The following is an 18,116-nucleotide window of genomic DNA, read 5'->3' as shown; positions in this document are numbered from 1 at the left end:
TAAGTATTACCCACGTCCTCACCTGAGTACCGTCCAGTACCTTATGCTTTTGCAGCTGTAAATTGCATCTCCTCTTCGAAGACAGATAGACAGCTTCCTTAATCTTGTAGCCATGACTCAATCACAAGAAGGAGGAGCTCCTGCTGCCCATTATATCATCGAAACATTATTGGTGCTAGTTTTTCTGCAATTGTTAAGTTTGGCGATGATCGTTTGCAAGCAGCTCTGCAATTTCCTTTACACCTACTGGTGGAAGCCACGCACCATCAAGAAGATCATGGAAAGGCAAGGAGTCAGAGGCCCGACGCCTCTTTTTATGAGTGGAAATCTGTGTGACATGACTAAACTCAGAGAGTGTGAGGCCGCAAATCACATGGAGCCTATCAGTCACGACATTGTGGAAAGACTCTTGCTCCAGTGTGTGCAATGGACAAATGATTATGGTATGTCAATTTTGCCACTACTAGGCTAGAATTTTTTATAAACTTTTGCCATTACTAGTTCTGCAACGACTTAGAAATTTTCTCAAGCCTCTGTTGCATGATGCAAAATATTGCGTGCACGCCACTGGATGAGTAACTTGAACTAATTAGCTTAGGTTCGAATTTCAGGTTTAACGTGATGAACTGTTAACATTAGTGCCATACATTAGTATTAGACCCATTCTTGGAGGAATATAAAACTTGAAACGTAATAGAGATATAAAATTTGAAGCGTAATTTTTGGACCTCTTTACGGTAAATTAGCATGAGCAGTCACACAGAATATAAGAGCTTTAGTGTAGGTTTTCATCGAACTTTTCGTACATCTATTTTAGTTAATAAATAAATATGACTTTTTAATTGTAATTTTCTTTACAATTATGAATAAAGGGACTACAGGTATTCATTAACAGATGCATTGGGGCCGTGCCAGGAGAACCACCCGTAGTTCGGAAGATTGGAAAGCATATGACGATGACAGGAAGAGAAATGAGGTTAACCGTGCAGATTGGAGAATATGAGATGGACAAAGTAATTTTGGATTTAGGATCGGATGCGAACATTCTACCGAAGTAGACATGGGAGCGAATGGAGAGGCCTACGCTACAATGGTCTCCTATTCAGCTGCGAATGGCGAACCAGCAGAAGATAATACCCATGGGACAATCGCAGAGAATCACTGTGGATATTGAGAGAGCGAGCATGCTAGGAGACTTTGAAGTGATAGAGATTGGTGATGACAACAATCCTTACCCTACGCTCTTAGAAATTGATTGGGTCACTGAAATGAATGGGGTGATTAATTTGAAGAAGCGCAAAATGAATTTTGAGAAGTCTATGCACGTAGTTATACCTTTAGACCTTGCTAAGGGATCGCGCTACACCGAGCCGGTGCACGACTATGAAAGCGAAGACGATTTGGACTGCATCTACAAGATAACTGCGCGAGAGCAAGACTGGTAAATCCCACCGCAGATGGACGGATTTCATGGGAGTGCAAAAGTTCATGTATGTCAGATTTTGATGAGGAGATAGAGCGATGGCAGAACCAGTTACACGAGGTAACCATGCTAAACTGTAATATGATCACAAGATCATTGCGCTGCATATCGATGGAAGTAAGGGATCTACCTACTTATGATGGGTTAAGTGAGGTAGATACTCTCCTAGATAAGTTTGAAAGGGAGGTGCCGGAAAAGCAACATTTCCAGGCCTTAGATTGGGTAGTACGTGCTACGCTCACGAGGTGGTGGGGTACGCACAAAGGGATCTTTGAGGACTAGCACGAATGCAGAGTAATGATGTGCACGCAGTTTGGGAAGCCTAGAGTGCGATTAACAAATAAATGGAACGGGTAGGATAAACCACACGCACATCTAGCCAGATGGATGCCGACATATGGAAAACAACCTACGTGGATGCACATGAACTTCGCATTGGGAGATACAGTCAATAAACATGTGTTGGTGGGGCAATTGTGCAAATGGCTCCTCAAGTTGGAACGACAGAATGTGGAGAGAACAATCGCGCAGAAGGTTATCCACGTGGAAGCATTTAGCGAGGTGTACGAAGCATTGAACATGGTATATAGTGCGTAGTGGAGTGATTGGGACCTGTGCCTACCTGCAATATTATGGGCTTATAGGATGACATGCAAGAAACTAACGGAATAGACACCTTTCCAGCTAGTCTATGGAGTGGAAGTTGTAATGCCAATGGAATACATTGTGCCTAGTCTATGCATAGCAGCGCTCAGAGGTATGACGGACCACAGAGCCTTAGAGGAGAGTCTCGTGCAGTTGGAGGAACTCGAGGAAGAACAATTTTTGGCTGGCTTTCATCAACAGGTACAAAAGTAGCGTGAAAAGGCCTGGAACGATTGACATATTAAGTTACGCACCTTCAAGGTGAACGATTTGGTGTTACTGTATGATAGTAAGTTTGATAAATTCCTGGGAAAATTTAGAATGCATTGGCTAGGATAGTATGTTATTAAGGAGGTCATAGACGGAGGCGTGATGCAGTTGGTAAAGTTAAATGGAGAACCTTTCCCAGGAAGAGTGAATGGTAGTTGGTTGAAGCCATACACAGGTGACCCGTCTATCAAACAAGCCGACCGAAGCACAGTCTTAGCGTTCCAAGTAGCTGAAAGGAGGCACGGGACTATAAAGAGATGCAGGGAATGCAGGAGCAGATACAAGGAAGAAGTTCCAATACCGCAATCTCTGAACAACGTGTCCAAGAGGTACAACACGTAACCACTCAGTGTGTTGCCGATCTTGCAGCAGTTCGGGCAGAGTTGGGAGGTCTCCGCGCGAATATCTTCGCATCGATAGAGTGACTCGAGGGCAAGTCACAATGTTTGTTTTGGGGACTTGTTGGGCACGGGATCCCCCAAGGGAAGTTTCGGGGCTTAAAGCCAAGATTTTGACTAAATCCGATGTAAAGACACCACGTTTTGTGGGCGCAGAGTGCGAGATTGTAAATGAGTCATCGGGTTGTCTGCCCTAATTTTGTAATGTAATGTTGGCTTTAGAGATCTACCCATGGTCCGCGGACCAAGAGATTTTATAAATAGAGCGAGGATCTAATTTGTAAATTAACGAATAGAAGGAATCAATTGAGAAAGTAATAGATGGAGAATTGAGTTTTATTTAAGTGTAGAATCAAGTATTGGGTCATAGAGTAGGAGAAGGCTCTGCAATTGAGTGTGATGAGGCCTAGTAGTCTGCAGCTGAGTGTGCACAGCGAGTCAAGTCTGTAACCATTGGAGAAGTAATAAAGAGAAGCTTCATATCATTTCTGTGTATCTTTTTCCTATTTTGTGCATTGAATGTATTGGGTATAAATTGCAATTTCACTGTTTATATGCTACGCAAATTTATATGATTGTGTTGATTAAGTGAATATAGGATAAAGTATCTCTTTACACGAAGTTAACTAACAGTTATAAGAAGATAAGTAAGATATGTTGTGTAACTTGGGGAAATAGCACATAACGCTGCACTAGTAGTGCAAAAGCACCGCAGCCCCTAGTTAGGGCTGCGCGAGGGCGATTATAACATATCGTGAAGGCCTCGTAGGTCAGGATAGTGCGCGAAGTGACCTACGCGAAGGTATTCACAGTTGGACTAAATCGACTCCTCAGACATCTCAAGGGTGTGGAAACATGGTTCCAGCATCCACCCATATTGCTTCAAGTGAGACCTCAGTCCGCGCTCCGCAGGATGTTGTTGAAAGGGCTAGTAGTATAGGCATTTGTTTGGATAATTAACTCTGAACCTGGGTTAGGCACCCTCAAGCCAACAGAGAGAGGAAAAGAGAGTTGTCTTAACCATCATCTATCAAGTCCATAGAGGGATGCAATCTTTGGAGGTGCAATTTTTTAAAGTTTTGCACAAAATGGGTTTGCACCTCAAGAGATTTGATCCCTCTCACGTCTTGCTAGATCTGTAGTTAAGATCGATCTATACTAGTTTACGAGGACAAAACAATAAACATGTGGTTCAGCTACCAACTCACACAATATAGTAACGAAAGAAAACCTTAACAATAAATGAGAAGGGACTCTATCCTCCAATCTCGTGACCACAATTAAGGATGAAAAGTAAAATATGACAAGCGACAACATCAATTTACATGTGGAAAATTGACGTGATGGGAAATCGTTTAAAATCTCCCCTACACCAACCTCACATGATTCCCTCTTCTCCGACACTTATTTCAGTACTCATGGAAACCTATACAAATGATGCAAAGGATGAACTAGATGTTCCAAATCCATACCACATCCAAAAATTTGAACTCATACAAATAAGGTTGTCTTAATGCCTACTTTTTCTATAGTTATGGGGGTATAAGTAGTTAATTTACCCTCAAATTAGTCGCAGTCCTCAATTTTCTTGGCCTTCCACTCCATGTTTTACTTTATCCTAACTCCAATTCTTGTGGAGAGGGTGGAAATCGGGTTCCTTCCCTATTGAAAACTAATCCCAAGCTTTCTACTCAATCTTATATTAGTAGGAAATTTATTGTATTGTAAATATTTAGCATTCAATTACAAGGAGTTAACCCACATCATCCTTTTAGTGGATATGGAAAAACATTCCAAGAAGGACCAAAAGAACACTTTATCCAATTTTGTAGAAAAAGTTGTTGACCTAAAAGAAAAATTAAGTTAACTATAGATTTAGCCAGCATAATTGGCAATAAATTTGGCCAGCACCATGGAAATTCTCATTAGCCAAAGGAAACAAATCCGTAGCACAGAGGAAAAAATCAATGCATTCGGGAACCAAATTGAAGAATTGAAAATAACGGCACAATCAGATCTTCACTCTGGAACGTCTTCACCTATTTGAGTGAGGCCTTATCCTTCTTCTCTACTTAATTTAAATGTAAAACGTCTTCACCTATTTGAGTGAGGCCTTATCCTTCTTCTCTACTTAATTTAAATGTAAAATCTTGGTGTGTTCTACACAACCCCTCTCACTATTTGTCTTATGCAAGTTAAAACTTATCAAATTTTAGGAATTTTCTATATACATTCAGAAAATATAAATATGATATACTTAAGCTAATGAATTGCATAAAATTTGAGTCCTTATCCTCCCTGGAAAAAAATAATTAATAATAAAATTTTAACGTAATTTTAGATTCTACATAGATTTGTATTAATATCAAATTCTCAACTATATTGTTAAAAAAAAAAAAAAACAATTTCCGTGTAGGCTTAAAAGAAATCGCTCTGGAAAAGTGCAACATGCTAATTATTCTTAATTCATTTTTAAGTTAACTACTATATTATATAAGAGCACATTTTCTTATTTTTAATAAAATAATAATATTATTATGGCACAATGTAATACTTGTCTTTTTCTTGAATCATTTTTTAAGATGTATTATATTTGATAAAAATAGTTTTGAATGGAAAATGGCTGTAAAGTAATTATTCTTAATTTAATATTAAATTATTTATTAATAATAAAGAAAAAATAATTTAACTAATTATTATTTATAAAATTGAAAATATAATAAATTATTTTTTACTATTAAATAAATTTAAACTAAATAAAAAAAATAAACAATTAAAAAATAAAAAAATAATTATATAAATATTTTGAGAATAGATGTTTTCACTTTTATTTATATTATTTATAATTATAATGTGTAAAGAAGAGTCAACGTTTTAAGAAGAAAAAAAAAATTAAATAGAAATTTATGTTGTAGTCTACTATTATAAGTTTTGGAGTTCTTTTGGCTAGAATCTCATCAAATAATTTTTAGTCAAACCTTGATTTTTTTAATTCAATTTTTTTTTTACTACATATATAAAGATCTTGAAGATCTTTAAAACACTTAAATTATGTAAAATCACAACTCAGATTTGTGATTACAATGAATTTTTGGACAAATTAGAAAAATAAATATACCAGAAAAACTTCGAAATATATAAAAATAAACTATTATAAAATTTATTTATTTAAATTAAAATAACATTTTCACAAATTTATCTGATGGAGCTATCTCCAAATACATGAGAAGACCCCAAAATAATAATTCTTTAAAAAGCGTGAGGAGGGTGAAGTAATTAGACAACTAGGCTCTAACACCTTTGTGAGTTGCAACGCGACGAGAGTCATTAATTCGTCGGGATAACAGTTAATGAATTGTGATATGGCTTCAAATGAAATCCCTTATGCTCGAATGGATGTTAGTCGCATCAAATTTATTGTGCAATGAGGGTGTGTTAAGGTACGGGGGCTATTATTGATGGCATTTCTAGTTCTAAGGTTCACAATTTAAGTTATACGTCTAAGATAAGAATGTTTCTATTCTCAATGTGGATATATATTAGAGGAAAAATAATTATGCCGGGCTGTTTGGTACTTTTCAATTTTTAGTGTTTCTTCCTATTTTGTTATTGGCACAAGCTGAATAGAAGGACAAAGCTCTCCTCCCTCGTCCTTTTTATTTTCTTTCATTCATATCTAGTTATGTTTTTCTTGTGCTTGTGAGCCCACAAGTTGCAAGGGGACTTTGATGGTGTCATGCATTCAGTGAACTTGTAGACTCCCTTACCACTCAGTCATAGGGCATGCTATGCTTTAGGTATATAGTATAATTCTATCCTAACTATATCTCATTTCTTGTTCCACATTGTTCTATATTTCTATATTCCTTGGAGCTCTTTACTTCTTAGGGTACTCTAGCCTCCATCCCCGACACTTTATCCATTACTTGGCCAACCATAGTGTCTTTCTTATAGGGATACCTATTCTATAAAAATTGAGCTATCCATATTAATTTCTCCCATTTCCTGCTTCATAATTCCATTTCCCACTTGCATATGAAGAAGAGAGAAACGTAGCCACTAGTAATGTAAGGGACACAAAAGAACCCTCCCATGGAAGGGGGTGATATTCACCCAAGTCATTTCTATTTCGCTCCTCGTGTTATTTCATTATTTTGATTAATAAAAACATCGTATTTATATTGAGTTCAATCTGTAGTGCTTAATATTCTTTTTCAGTTCCTATCTTTCAATTGCATGGTTTTCCACTATCACTTTTATGTTGATCTGAAGACAATTGTTGAGCATTGAGGGTTTTTTTGGAGTTCATTTTGCACCTTCTTTGTTGTTAATATGTTTAGTCACCAACAGTAAGAAATATTGATTGAGAGGTTATGGGGATCCTTGTTGCATACAAATGTCTTGCTTAAGTCGAGATCCATTGGTTTGCGAAACTAGAGGTTCTGTGTTCGCTCCCTAGTGGAGTCACCATTTGTTTGGAGAGAAATTTTGGATAAGTGTACTAGAAACTCACTTTTTACTTTTGGGGACTAAAAAACCTAACAACAGAGAAAGTGCCAACATGAACTCCAAGAAAAACTTGAAATACTTAACAAATATCTTCAGATTTGCATGAAAATGTTCATAGAAATATATGCAATGAAGATGCAGAAGCCAAAAAATAAATATTAAGCACTGCATAAATTGAACAATAATGTTTTATTAATCAAAATAACTGAAATTAGACCATAGGAGCGAAAAAGAATGACTTGATTCAATATCGTCCCCTTCTGTGGGAGGGTTCTTTGTTGTCTCTTACACTGTTAGTGGTTGTTTCTCTCTCATCTATGTATGCAAATGGGAAATGGAATTATGAATGCGATATATGGGTGAACTCGAGTTGGAGAGCTCAATTATTGTAAGATCAAAATGAAAATGATGATAATGTTTATATGTAAAAGGTGAGAGCAAAACCTCTCTCCATATAACAAAATGCTAGATTAAGCTAGATTTAGTCAAATAACAAACTATTTGGTTGACAAGATCAAGATCTAACTATTATGATTATTTTATTATTTTTGGGAGAGGAAAAAATTAGAGAAATAGTCAATAGTCATTATTTAATTATTTCTGGGTGGTATCATCAAAGTAAATTAGAAATAATTATTAATAATGATTTAATAATTATTTGGTAGGAGAAAAATGAAATTATTAAAGAATAGTAAATAAATAATGATTTATTTAATTATTCTCGTAGAAATGTCAAAATTGAGTAAAAATAAAATTAAATATTTTTACATAGGTGGATAAATATATGAAAATGAAATTAATAGAATAATTTTCTGGGTTATTTTCATTGCCTAAATTAAATTGAAATCATTTAAGGGAAAGTGATTCACTAAATTATCTCTTATTGTGCAAATGGATTTTAAAGAGTAAAACCTATACTACATTATGTATTTTGATAATCTTAATGGGGAATATCTTAATGAAAGATGGCTAGATGATCACCTTTTTGGTGATAACAATATGGATGAACTTCTCCTTTATGTGGAGTAGCTACATCTTCTCTACCATATAATGGGTGAACATATGCAATACATGGAGGTAACCAAGCCACTTCCACTAGGCAACACTGATCACTTTTTTGTTGATAACAATATGGATGACCTTCTCCTTTATGTGGAGGAGCTACATCTTCTCTACCATATAATGGGTGAACATATGCAATACATGGAGGCAACCATTCTAGATGGCATAAAACCACTTCCACTAGGCAACACTAAGCACCATGCACCAGGTAGCTAGTTTGACTATCTTTTATATAGATATGATTTAAGTGGCAACCATAGTTAGTTTCAATGTCTTTTATAAATATGATTTAGGTGGCAAACATATTTTTAGCTTATAATTAGCTTAGTTTCATGTGATACTAATCACATTCTTTCCTAGATTGTTTACTGGAGACATTAGCTCTATTATGCATAAAATACAAATTTCGCAAACCTATGTTAGATACTTAATTATTGTTTATGTTTTGATTTTTAGAGTGACAAATAAAGACAATTTGAGAAATTAATAATCAGATTTAATGTTATAAAAAAAATAAAAGTACAACTAATGTATTAATTACAAAAATATCTAATAAAAATTTAAAATGAAAATTTATTTTTTTGATTAAGATAAATATATAATTATCAAAAAGAAATCTGAGATGAAGTGTATTCATTTTATTAAAAAAACATGTCATCCCCAAATCACTAATTATATGAGTGCTAGTTTGAAATATCCAGATAACTTTCAACGGTATATTATTTTTTTATTTAAAAGATATTTATAAATTATTTAATTAATAAAATATTATTAATTAAGTAAAGTGAAATCACATTTGAGATTTTTTTAGTCGAGTGTGGTTAATCATCAAAACCATTAATACTCATAAATTATGATAATAATAAAAAATAATATAAAACTACCGTTATTAAGAAGTCACAAAATTAAATAATATATTTTTCTTGATTTAATATTGCCTCAGCTTGAGTCGAGCTCATGCCCTGGCTGATAGGTATCATGAGAATACTCTATTGGTTATTGAACATGAAATTGATGATATCGATCAAGGGGTGTAGATGAATGAGATAATCTTTCTAATTTAAAGGTTATGACATCAGTTTCAAATTGGGTCCCATTTTTAAGCACTGCTAGAAGTTGCCAAAATCAATATGTATTTAAACACTTATAGAAATTACCAAAATCAATACCTCCATAGACGTCAATTTACACATCAAGAATCCTTTTGGAAGGATAGAGAAACTGCACGTGCTATGCCATATCATGGAGGAACATACGAAATAAATGGAGACAACGTTGAGCACCTTGCATCGTGCAACTTCCACCAAACAACCTTGAACACCTTGCACCGAGCAACTAGTAACACCCTGTTTTATGAATATGCTCTACATGAAAACCTTGTTTTTAGCATGCCAGTAATGTAGTTTCTTGTGTCTTATAATTTCTTATAATGTGATGCCAATTACGTTCTTGCCTAGTTTTTTCACTAGAAACATCAGTGATATTATACAATCTGGTTTTCAAACTAATAGAATAAAGCAATCCGAGATACTTACAGACAGCTTCCAGAAAGCTTCCTTAAATCTTGTAGCCATGACTCGATCACAAGAAGGAGGAGCTCCTGCTGCTCATTATATCGTCGAAACATTATTGGTGCTACTTTTTCTGCAATTGTTAAGTTTGGCGATTATCGTTTGCAAGCAGCTCTGCAATTTTCTTTACACCTACTGGTGGAAGCCACGCACCATCAAGAAGATCATGGAAAGGCAAGGAATCAGAGGCCCGCCGCCTCTTTTTATGAGTGGAAATCTGTGTGACATGACTAAACTCAGAGAGTGCGAGGCCGCGAATGACATGGAGTCTATCAGTCACGACATTGTGGAAAGACTCTTGCCCCACTTTTGCCATTACTAGCTCTGCATCGACTTAGAAATTTTCTCAAGCTTCTGTTGCAGGATGCAAAATATTGTGTGCAGGCGACTGGATGAATAACTTGAACTAACTAGCTTAACGTGATGAGCTGTTAATATTAATGCCATACATTAGTATTAGACCCATTCTTGGAGGAATATAGAGCTTGAAACGTAATAGAGAAATATAAAATTTGAAGTGTAATTTTTGGACCTCTTTACGGTAAATTAGCATGGGCAGTCACACAGAATATAAGAACTTTAATGATCGAACTTTCTGTATATCTATTTTAGTTAATAAATAGATACAACTTTTTAATTGTAATTTTCTTTACAATTATGAATAAAGGCAGATTTATCAGTTCCCGTTTTTATAACTAATTTAATTTAATTTTAAATTTAAAGCACTAGTTAGATTATTTGCAAATAGATTTTAAACCCAAAAACAATTTAAAAAAATTCATATCACCTTCCAAAATTTGATTCCTCTATATATATATTAAAAGGAAAAATACCTCTAATATTCATATTATCAAAACCCCCTGCATAGACATATAGTCATAATTGTCCACCATTAAAGATTTTTTATTATCACATGTAACAAATTCAAAACTATTTAAAAAAAAAAACATAAGTAAATTTATATGGTAATTTAAGACATGTGTTCAGCAGTAAACCATTTTATAAGATAGCCTTATTTTAATTTTATTGTTTTAACAGGAACCTAGTCAATTTTGAAGGTTCCACCGCAACAGCAAAACTTTTATTAGATAGATTCAATTTAAATAAAGGAGGATGAAATCTTTCTAATTTTCTTCAAAAATTTGTAATTTTAAAAAATACTTGGATGAAAGAAATTTAAGATGATTTTTTATATTAATATAAATTTATAACTATTAGTTTATTTTTAATATAGATTAATTATATTTAATAAGAGTTTGTATTTCAAAATTAAATTGTTAGAAATAAAAGTTTTTAATATATATTTTTGAAAAATTTTAGTAAATATTATATAATATTAAAGAGTTCACAAATTAGTTTATAAAATAATAGAAATTAATAGATTTTTTAGTCGGAGATTTTGAGTGAGGAAATGTTTTTGATAATATTGAATCAATTTCGACCATAAAATTATTATTTAAACATTCTAACATTATGGATATTATATTTTTCCATTATTTTTTGAAAAAAAAATAATACAAGAAATCTAATATCCAGGCGAATCTGTAGACAAAGCCGATATTAAATAAACAATATTTTATATAGGAAAAGGAGTCCCCCCAAAATCACTGTAGAACATGCCACTGTAGTCAACCACAATTTCAGTTACTGCGCTAGTATAGTAAATAAACATGACCATGCCACAGGAAAATGAATGAAGTATTGCAATTTGGTGTTTGCCAACCACAAGTGGGGCAAATTCATTATAATATCGTGTGTACAGGCCGGCGCTTCCTATTCTGGTGGGGCAATGAACCTCGGTTGTCGATTACAGAGCCAGAGCTAATCAAAGAACTTCTCTCTGCAAAGAACGTCCTCTCCTATGGAAAATCCCAGTTGCAGCAGAAAGGTGTGAAGGATTTCATCGGCAAAGGCCTGTTGATGGCGAATGGGCAAGACTGGATAAACCAACGGCGTGTCACGGCTCCTGCTTTCCACCACGAGAATCTCAAGGTACTGGACATTGCAATTCCATGCACGTCATGAATATTAACAAACAAATTTAGACATGACAAAAGATCGATGGAGGAAAAATGCGAAAGTTGGGCTATATCTGAAAAATCATAAACCAAAAAACCAAGAAAAAAAGATTTTTGAAACAGCTATCCGAGATTTATTTAACTGGTAGTTATTAAATTTCAAGAGAATATAAAGCTGGAAGTGTTTTTTTTTCCATGATTCTTTATCTGTGAGCAGTTTATTTGACAAGAATAATATTGTGCAGGGACAAGTGCCATACATGATCGAAAGTACAAAACGTATGATAAATGAGTGGAAGAGAAGTCTGAAGCAGGGGGCCGGAGCTCCGGAGATTGAGGTGAGCGAGCAATTTGCCCGTTTGGCTGCAGATATTATAGCGAAGACGGAATTTGGGAGCAGCTACGAAAAGGGAAAAGTAGTTTTTGAGAAGCTGGGTCTCTTGCAGAAGCTAGTATCTCGTGCTGGTCGTTACTCTCGGTTTCCCGGTAGCAGGTAAATCTGAAATTTACTGCCTACAAGGTTTGGGTATATGATAAAATAATAGAACGAATGACTAAATGCTGCAAGCTTCAGCTAAATTATAAATTGATCTGCAGCAATTTCACCAAAAACAATTGTTTATATCATATGAACGAAATGAATATTAAGGTGACTGAGTTTGAGTTTTCTGAATATTTTGGAAATTATATTATATTATATTCATGAAAACTTCAGAATATTGCAAAATCTATAATTAAATTAATAATAGATTTATATCAACGTACTAGGGAGGTGAGTTTTGAGATGCAATATCTCCTCCAATATATATATATATATATACAGAGAGCGTTCCCTTAGATACGATATAACTTGGGACGAGACATATATTTTAAGATTAACGTCTCTTAAAATGGGACCAATACAATTAGTTACAATGACAATGAAGAGCAGGGCGCTGGGTCAAGTCTTTCCACACCACTGCCTCGAGGAATATTTAAGAGGGGGTGGCAGCGTCTACTCCACATGCATGTTTATGTAAAGATTAAAGGTAGCATGAAGCGGGATGATAGTTGTTTTAACTTGCTTCTATAACGTGTATGAAGGATTTGATTTATTGGAGTAGCACTCCAGAACTCATAGATGGGGTTGTGGAAAGGGAATGTTTTTGTGGAATTTCTATGCAATTTTTTTTATCTAGGTTGTATAGTGTTGTTTTTTTTCTATTGCTTGCCTTTGGCTAAGTTACATGGAAGTTGTGTCACAATAGGGCTCTAGGTGTCAAGTTGAGGGGTGTGTTTTTACATAAGTTTCCCTAGTTAGAGAACCTCAAGGGGTGGAGTGCATTCAATTTCCTTCTTGTGGCCATGAAGGGGACCACGTTTGTCAATATGGGGCAATTTTGGTTCATGTGGGCCTAAGTAGGGTAGCGAGACAAGGGATTTCAGAGATGAGAGTGGACATGTAGAGTATGCACAACCATTGCTCTAGAATGTTGGTAGGGGTAGGAGTGGACATGTAGAGTATGCACAACCATTGCTCTAGAATGTTGGTAGGGGTAGGATTCTTGGATCGAAAAATGGTGGGTGTCTACACTAGCTATATGATTCATAAGAACTGGCATCTCAACCACCGCTGTGAGACACATAATTCTAGTGACCTAGATTTGCTTTGTTAATTTATGCAAACGTATTGCCTTGATATGTGATTTATTCTGCTTTGGTCAATCAATCTGGTGGATGGGTGTCATCTTGGACTCATTGGGTGCAGGAAAGCTATGGATTTTTTGTAGTTACCTTGCATAACACAATTATCTAGTCTCTTTTCTTCTGTTTTACAAATTCTAGGAGGCGGATTGGTTGTCGTGGTATGGATCATAATAATCTAGAATGGTTTTGGGACCATGGGTTCGGTTTTCTTTGAAAATTTTGGTCTTGTATCTTGTTAAAAGGGGAGTATTCTTTCCTTTTGTCATCTCCTCTCTAGTTTATGCCTTGCATTCCAGTATTTGTTTTTGTCAATTTCTTTTACACTGCTTGCTCCAACTCTTTCATCTACTATATTTATACGTTTGCTTTTCTTAGTAAGGATTCTAGGCAAGTGACTCTTTTGTGCGACATGCCAAGATAGAGTATGCACAGTCTTAGCCGTAGAGATAGGGTCTCTCATGAAGGCACTTTTTATTTTGTTGTGCCTCCTATAATTCGTAAAGAGATTCATAATTTAGAGTCCCCGCCATGGAGTGCCAAAAGTTTTTCGACACATATCTGAGAAGAGGTCTCTTACTGGTCTTTTGACCCTAGAAATAATAAAGGAGAAAGGGAACAATACTTCAAGAACATATCTCTGTACTAGCAAATGAAGACATATCTTTGTACTAGCAAATAAAAACTCTACTTGGTCGGTTCTTGAAAGAGAAACCAAAAAAATGATACAACATATTTACCTCTCAAAAAAATATAAAACAAGCTCAGAAAAACCAACATATCTATTCGTAAAGACTCATGTTAGATTTGCTCATTTGAAATGTTTGCAGCGTGAATCAACCCCTCTCTTCCGCCAAAACCTAGTACCAAAGACTCAATACCTATTACATCTTTTGACTCTTGATGAGCTGCAATATCTAGTAGTTTCTTGGTACTAAAGCCGTTAGTTTTATTATGTTGTCTATGTCTCGGACTATTTTGGTTAAAAATAAATGAGTGAGTTTCATCAACTTTATCCAGCACTTTGGATTTATATAAAATATTTTATAAATAACATATTAATTACAGATTTATTATAACCCCTTGCGAGACCAATCACATTTTATTTTTATTTATTTAATGAAATTTATGCTAATTCCATATTTTAAAGTTCCAAATAAATTTGCACATAATTAACAATATTGTTTTGTATGGGCAGATTTGGTGTGAATCGACAAGTGATGGAACTGAAAAAGGATGTAGAGGAATCTCTGCAAGAAGTGGTAGAGGCCATGGGGAGGAGTTGCTCATACGCGCATGATCTGCTGGGATTGTTGCTCGCGGGAGGAGAGAAGGGCTCGACGCAGTTGACAATGCAAGAGTTCATGGACCAATGCAATGACACCATGTGTGCTCTACTTACATGGACAACCATGTTGCTGGCGCTCCATCCGTATTGGCAGCAACGACCCCGCGACGAAGTCCTCAGAGTCTGCAATGGCACTTCACTTGATTTCAATGCTCTTCAAAATTTAAAAATAGTAAGATATATATTGTTGTTTTGCTATATCGGTATATATTTTTTCTTATTTGTTTATTAATAAAGCAATTAAAAAAATTCTCAAAACATACATATACTTTATTGTAAATCAGATTAATATATTGTAAAAACAAGAACCTGATCCATTTAGATTTAGGATGACCGAAAGTACTCATATTAATTATAAATTTAATTAACATTTAAAAACAAAATACATTTACTTTTATTTTATTTTAATATAGATTAATTTAAAATTAACTATATTATTATTATCCATTTTTTTTTGTTAAATATAATTTTATTGCATATTGATTAAGAATATTTAGCTCTAGTAAAGATTGATTAAGATGAATGGATATTTAACTTCAGTAAAGATTGCCTAATATGAATGGAGTTTATTTGAGAATACAGTGTTTTCACTCTTATGGCAATATCATTTATTAAGTATTCATTTTTATTTTTCTATAATCTTTTTTTTTCTTTTATTATGCTGATTTTTTTTCTTTATATAGATCATATTTTCATTCTTAGTTGAAATTAATCTAACTTGCTAAATACTTTATTATATAGAGTACTTTAACTTTTATAGGCATAATAACTAAAATCCTCATAGGAAATTACATGTCCACTATGATTTAGAATTTAATACTTACAACTTAAAAAAAAATCATATTAAGATATCTAGAAATCATTTTTTCCTCTAAGTTAACATATGGGTTAAAGATCTAGTCGCATCTTTTCCTCCAATTAATGTGTTGAAGTTGATATAGTTTACTAAATGCTTTATTATACTAAATATTTTTAGCTTTTATATTCATAACAATGAAAATCTTCTTACATGGTCTAGGATTTATCATCCCTATTTGTTGAAAAATCCAAATTAGAATTTATGGGAATCATCTCTTCATCTACCTTGTAATAGCTTGTGAGACCTCCTTTCATCTACCATGCAATATAAGACGTTTACATTCTTTTATCCTATTTTGGATCTCCTCTTTATCTACCTTGTTGATAATATCAAATCTAAACACCTTTTTACCTTATTCTCAAAATCCTCAACCTTTCTAAAAACAATCTACATTTATTATTATTATTAATATTTCAACAATATTCTTCAAAATTTTCAAATTTACATTACATATGATCTTCCCTACCTTAATCTTCTTTTCATTTTACTTATAAATACATTAATCCTAATCCACTACATTATTAATATAAAGTACTTTATATGAAGTCTAACCCATTAAACCTCAAATAAACTCATGCAACTCATACCAAAGTAACAATACTCCATTATTAATATTACTTTATATAAAGTCTAACCCATTAAACCTCAAATAAACTCATGCAACTCATACCAAAGTAACAATACTCCATTATTAATATTACTTTATATAAAGTCTAACCCATTAAACCTCAAGTAAACTCATGCAACTCATACCAAAGTAACAACCAATTAAGCCAATTGTTAACTTTGAACATTTAACCATTATAACTTAATCCCCCTCCTTTTACGCAGCTCCACACGGGTAGTCGACCTATTGCAACGAGAAAACATAGCAGCTAAATGATTATAATATATTTTTGTTATTAGTATGATGACTTTTTAATTGACTTTGAACGCATTAATATTTTTAATATATTCGATATTAACCTGAAACAATGACTTTTTTTAACGCGGATGGAAATGATACTGAAAGAATCCTTGGAACTTATTTGCCAAGGAAGCATTCACGGATATGAAACTGGGCGATCTCTTTATACCCAAGGGACTATCCGTATGGATTCCCACACTGGCCATTCATCACGACAAGAACATATGGGGTGAAGATGCCAACGAGTTCAATCCACAGCGTTTTGCTCAGGGGACTGCAAAGGCATGCAAGAAAAATCCTATGGGCTTCATACCATTTTCGCTGGGCCGTCGCAAGTGCGTAGCACAGACCTTTGCCATCATGGATGCCAAAATAGTGATGGCCATGATCATCACCACTTTCGCGTTTGATTTGTCTCCTTCCTATCGCCATGCCCCCATTTCTGTTCTCACGCTCAAGCCCCGCCATGGCCTACAAATCATACTCGGCCGCGCCAACATTCACTCACCTTCAACTATATCAGTGACTGATTGATTGGTGGGTGCTTCTTGGCTTTGTCTCCACACCTAGGGTTGTAGAAAAGTGTCCCGTGGTTTTTTAATGAGATGTCCTGTTTGTAGATCAGATTTGAAATTGAGGTGACGGTGGGAAAAAAGTGGCAAGCATGAAGATTTCTTTCCGGTACAAGCGAATCAAGTGACATAATGTAGAACTATTTATCTGTTTCCCTATTCTCTGTTTTGTCTCTACTAAGATTGGGCACTGTAATCATTAGAAAGAGTCTGTGTTTCTAACTTGTCAAACTAAATCCCATGAGTGGTACACATCTGCATTTTTCCTGATAAATCCCTACTTCAGTATATATCATGATTAATCACGCATATAGTCGTTTCTACGTTTCATAAAATAATAAAAAAAAAAAAACAAAAGAAAAATGTGTTAATGTAAAATTATTAGTGTCATTTCCTAAAGGATAAGGTAAATCTTTGTCATTGTCATTCGTATAAAGAATCTTAATCTATCATCGATTATGCTTTGTCGGAACCGATACTGATGAATGCTATGGTACAATGAAGATCAGTGTCATTTATTACCTTGGATTTATTTTCACATTCACTATTGGAATTATTTTCACTATCACTCTTGTAACAATCACGAGTCTCTGAGCTTCGGCACCATGGTGCACACTGCATAGTAATTAACTCACAAATTTTCATATTATACATGTAAATCAACCATTTTTTTTAATGGTTTAATATTATATATTTATATATATATATATATAAAACCTTCGGTTTCATGATATGTTGTCACATTTTTTAAAGTTTTAATATATAGTAATATTCTCTATTATTTTTGTTTT

At 34.2% G+C, this 18,116-nt stretch overlaps 1 protein-coding gene across 1 annotated transcript in view; it reads left to right on the top strand.

The window, feature by feature from the left end:
* The window catches only part of LOC149224160 (cytokinin hydroxylase-like), a 36,770-nt gene extending 19,483 nt beyond the window's left edge, over positions 1-17,287 (top strand). Inside the window, exons 3-7 of the mRNA XM_089388100.1 lie at positions 151-443; positions 11,701-11,930; positions 12,202-12,449; positions 14,838-15,210; positions 16,859-17,287. Of these exons, the coding sequence (XP_089244226.1) occupies positions 151-443; positions 11,701-11,930; positions 12,202-12,449; positions 14,838-15,210; positions 16,859-17,287 (1,573 nt within the window). The remainder of the gene's footprint in view (positions 1-150; positions 444-11,700; positions 11,931-12,201; positions 12,450-14,837; positions 15,211-16,858) is intronic.
* Positions 17,288-18,116: the final 829 nt, after the last annotated feature.

The sequence above is a fragment of the Pinus tabuliformis genome, chromosome Q (assembly GCF_031772625.1).
Source record: "Pinus tabuliformis cultivar Carrire ecotype Pingquan chromosome Q, CPIR1, whole genome shotgun sequence".
NCBI classification, from domain to species: domain Eukaryota; kingdom Viridiplantae; phylum Streptophyta; class Pinopsida; order Pinales; family Pinaceae; genus Pinus; species Pinus tabuliformis.
This window is presented reverse-complemented; position numbering and strand designations above follow the sequence as displayed.